Below are 4,228 nucleotides of genomic sequence, written 5' to 3'. Positions count from 1 at the left end.
CGCACTTCCGGCGGTCGTCGCAGGCCCAGTCAGGCCATAATCGGCGAGCCTCGGAGATTCCCGATCCCGCTCCGCCTTCTCCGCTGCAGGCGGACTGCCGTCGGGAAGCTCCCCCGCGGACGCGGAGCCGTGCTCCCCCGCGAGGGGAGAGCGTAGCTCCCCCGGAGCCGCGGTCTCGTCGGCCGCGGGGACCGTGGAGCCGTCGCCGTCCGCGTCGGGCTGCGAGTTCGGCAGGGTGTCCAGCGGCAGGTAGCTGAAGTGCGGCGCCCCGTGGCCCGGCGAGAGCGGCGGCGGGACCATGGGCGCCATGCGGGCGACGTCGAGCTCGACGTCGGGCGCGGCCACGTAGTGGTGGCTCGAGACGATGCGCACGTGGCGGCCGATCTGGACGCGGATGGCGCCGAAGCCGTAGTTCCGCGCCGCGCCGAGGTACCGGCCGAGGGCTCCGGACGTGCGGAAGCGCTCGGACCGGTGCATGTCGAAGAACGCGACGTGCGCGTAGAAAGGGTAGAACGCCGACAGGTCGACGTCCTCCTGGAACGCCGCGTAGTGGGCGTTGATGTCGCCGTGGTAGTGTAAGTTCAGACAAGCGATGGCGTGGCACGCGGCGTCCTAGCGGCGCCGCGACGGACGCCGCGCGGGACCTCTCGTGCAGGATCTTGTGCACTAGCCATAAATCGGCACATTCGCCATGGTGCGCCGCACCACGCAGCTCCCCAGATTTTCGCGTCCCCCGAAATCCGGCACTTTTTTCATGTGGGGCCAGTGGCGAGGAGAAAAAAAGAAAAAAAATAATAATAAAAAAGAGGCGCCGAAGGCGCCGAATGTCAAGAACGGGTTAGTTGCACGTCTTTCCATCAAAAAATCAGCTCATTTGGCCTCAATCTCGCCGGGAACAAGCCATTTGAAGTGATAGTCCTCTAACCTAGTAATCGTACACTAGGGGCAAACCACGCCGAACTGCGTCGCCGCGGCCTCCAGCAGCCTCCACCCCGCGCCCCCTCGCACGGGGGGTCGTACCCGCGTCGCGCGTGCGGCGGCTGTCGGCCACTCGTCGGTTCTTACCTCGCTCCGACACCGCGCGCGCGGGCCTCGCAAGGCCCGCGCTTGCAGACACAATTCGGGCCATTTCGTGTGTTCTGCGCATGCCTGGACGCGCGATGGACACCATGGATGGTCCCGAACCGTCTGCGAGCATCGTGTGCTCAATGTCGGGCTCGTAGTGCTGTGCGCCATGTCGTGGGCGCTCAAACAAGTCGATTCGGGGCAGCCTCGCGGGCACCCAAAAACACTAAATTTGTGTCTGGTGCCTGGTCCGCGCCCGGCCCGGGGGCCGGACCCGAGCCCTGAAGCAGCCCGAGCATCGCGCCGCGCAACGTCGCGACGATGTGCCGCCGCAAAGACGGAGAGGACTATCAAAGCTTCGGAGAGGACTATCGTTCTCCGAGCTGCTGCGTGCGCTATCTCAGCGCCATCGCCGAGTTACGACATGTTCAAAGCACCGAAATTATCCGCGCCGCGACGAGGAAGACGATGATGTCGCGCAATCCCGCAGCCGGAGGCGTGTGTGGCCGGGAGAGCGCTCTGTGTACGACAGGTGGTTCAATGATAGTCCTGACGGATACAATAGTAGGTAGGTTAGAAGTCTATTGTATGACATTGTTGCTCTGGACCTCCTGTCCAGAACCACCGCACGAGCACCGCGCGGCCCCGCATTCATCGCTGCGACACGCCGCATTCATCGCTGCGGCGGGATCGATGGCTGGGCGCGCGTTCGCCGTCCTGCTGCTCTGCGCGGCCCGGTGCGCCGGCGCCGGCGTCGACATCAGCTTCGAGGTGAACGACCTCTCGGTCGCCGGCGACGAGTTCGTCGTCAGGCTGAGTATAGATCGAGAGCGCCTCGTAGTCGATGACGACGTCGCCGCGCTCGTGCGGGACGGGCTGCGCCGCGTGGTGGCGGGTCGGATCTCCGACGACCACGTCGCGACGCTGGTGCCCGCGGCGCTCGCCGAGGCGCGCGACGTCGCGGCGGCCCAGGTTGCGGCCGAGGCGCCGATCCGGGCGCTGCTGACGCCGACCGCGGCCGTCGGCGCGGCGTTCCGCTGGGGCGACCGCGCGGACGGCCTCGCGGCCCACGTGGCGTTCGCAGTCCGCGCGGCGCGGCGCGGGCTCTCGGCGCTGACGGCGCCGGACTACCGGGGCGCGCTGGACATCGTGGGCATGTCGGACGCCTACGGCCGGCACCTCCTCAACAACCTGCTGAACGCCGCCGGCTCGCGGTACTTGGAGATCGGCACCTTCAAAGGGAGCACGCTCGTCGCCGCGAAGCGCCCGCGCCAAAATCAAATCTTCAAGGTGACTTCAAGGTGCATATCAGCGACCGTGTTCACACAAGCTCTTCTGCCGTGCTTCGAGAGCTCGACGAGAGCGGTCGATTCGTCTAAAAGTCAGCAGAATCGACTTCGATTTGACCGAGCTAGAGAGTTCTGAAGTTTTGTCAGGACCCCCAAACCAGTGGTTGATTTCGTCGCCGCGAAGCCCCGCGCGGAACTCGAGACGCGTCGCCGCGTGGCATCCTCGCCGCCCCGTCGCCGCCGCCATACCCTCGCCGTCGACGCGTCGTCGCCGCGCAGGCGCTGGCCGGCAACGAATTTCAGGTCGACCGCGCGCTGGCGGTCGACTCGTACGCGTTCGGCGGCGACGCGACGTTCGTCGGGGACATCAGACAGTCGGGCGCCGAGGTGCGCGACGAGGCGCTCGCGAACCTGGAGACGTTCCTCGACCCGCGCGCGGCGGACCGCCGGGAGCTGCGCGTCGCCGACTGCTTTTCCGTGGACGCGGCGACGATCGGGCGCTTCAACGTGTACCCGCGGCCGGCGCGGAAATCATCGCGCGCGACGCCGCCGCGACGAGGCCCGCGACATCGCCGCGGCGCCGCCATCGCGACACGTCGACGCGACCGTCGCCCGCGCAGGTACCTCTACGACGGCGACCACGAGTACGACGACCAGTTCCGCGCGTTCACGCACTTCGACGAAGCCCTCGAGGACGTCTTCGTGGCGCTCGTCGACGACTGGAACCACGAGCCCGTCCGCCTGGGCACGCGAGACGCGTTCGCTCGACTCGGCTACGACGTCGTCTACGGCGAGGTGCTGGGGGGCGGGCGCGCGAACGGCGCATCCATCAACGAGCACAGCGTGCTCAAGTTGCCGAACCCGTGGTGGAACGGGCTCTACGTCGCGGTCGTCCGGAAGATGAAGGCGCACGCGGAATTATATATGTGTGAGAAGGAGATAACATATCCCGCCGGCGGGATATGTTAAACGCCGCTCCAACTTGTACTTCAACAGGGACCTCAACACAGCCGCTTGCCCTTCAAATCTGGGGCGAAGAACCGGAACTCGTCGAGTCGAGCTCGTCCGAGGAGGAGGACGACGGCGCGTCCCCCGGCGGCACTCGCAAGGCCCAGCGGAACAAGAACACGCCGGCGACGCGCCGGGCTCGCGGCAAGAGCGACAGCCGCGCGTGGGATCCTGCCGAAGCGTTCCTCGAGCCCGATTCGCTGTCAGACGACGACGCGGACGACGAGGAGGAAGATGACGATGAAGAAGAAGGCGACGACGAAGAAGACGACGACGACGACGATGACGACGAGGAAGAGGAACAAGATGCTGAGATGTAGCTCCAGAGTGCGCGTACGGACGCGTCGACGGCGCCACGGGCCTTCGGGAGCCCCTCCAGCACCTAGCAGTGGCCCCCCGACGCTACCCCGACCGTGCCCGACGCAGCGCACGACCCCCCATGAACCCTATGACCAACCCCGCCGCCCATGGCCGCCCTGCAGCACCACAACGACCCAACCTGGGTCGTGCGTGCAACTGGGCCTTTTCGGCCAGGGGCCCTTTTGGACGACTTTTGCGACCCCGCGACGCCCCTTAAGCCTCCCCGCACCGTCTTTTCCCCCGGTACTCTGATTTTACTTTTATTTTTCCCTGATGAGTCCCATCCTTCATCGCGTAGATCGGCGTCGATGGCGGCTCGCTTTGGCGCTTCAAAGTCGGCGTGAGGCCGGCAGTGAACCACCCCACGACACCAAGCACCACTACCCCACCCACCTGAGTCGCGACTTGCTCAAAATGAGTGGTCAAAACAGCTGCAACATGGGGTCAACGAAGCCTGTGAACCACCCGTTCTGGCCGATCGGCAGCTGGAGGGCTGCTCGGCCATG

At 66.0% G+C, this 4,228-nt stretch overlaps 2 protein-coding genes across 2 annotated transcripts in view; both read left to right on the top strand.

The window, feature by feature from the left end:
* Window positions 1-550, top strand: part of AURANDRAFT_68440 (hypothetical protein) — a gene marked incomplete at both ends in the record, with an annotated part of 2,641 nt that extends 2,091 nt beyond the window's left edge. Inside the window, one exon of the mRNA XM_009044126.1 lies at window positions 523-550. Within this exon, the coding sequence (XP_009042374.1) occupies window positions 523-550 (28 nt within the window). The remainder of the gene's footprint in view (window positions 1-522) is intronic.
* A 1,208-nt stretch (window positions 551-1,758) lies between these two features.
* On the top strand, window positions 1,759-3,282 carry AURANDRAFT_68439 (hypothetical protein; the record flags this gene model as incomplete). The annotated part of the gene is made up of 3 exons (XM_009044127.1): window positions 1,759-2,355; window positions 2,634-2,863; window positions 2,975-3,282. Coding segments are annotated over 3 exons (1,135 nt in total), but the record flags the coding sequence as incomplete, so codon positions are not given.
* Window positions 3,283-4,228: the final 946 nt, after the last annotated feature.

The sequence above is a fragment of the Aureococcus anophagefferens genome (genome assembly GCF_000186865.1).
Source record: "Aureococcus anophagefferens unplaced genomic scaffold AURANscaffold_145, whole genome shotgun sequence".
Lineage (NCBI taxonomy): Eukaryota > Pelagophyceae > Pelagomonadales > Pelagomonadaceae > Aureococcus > Aureococcus anophagefferens.
This window is presented reverse-complemented; position numbering and strand designations above follow the sequence as displayed.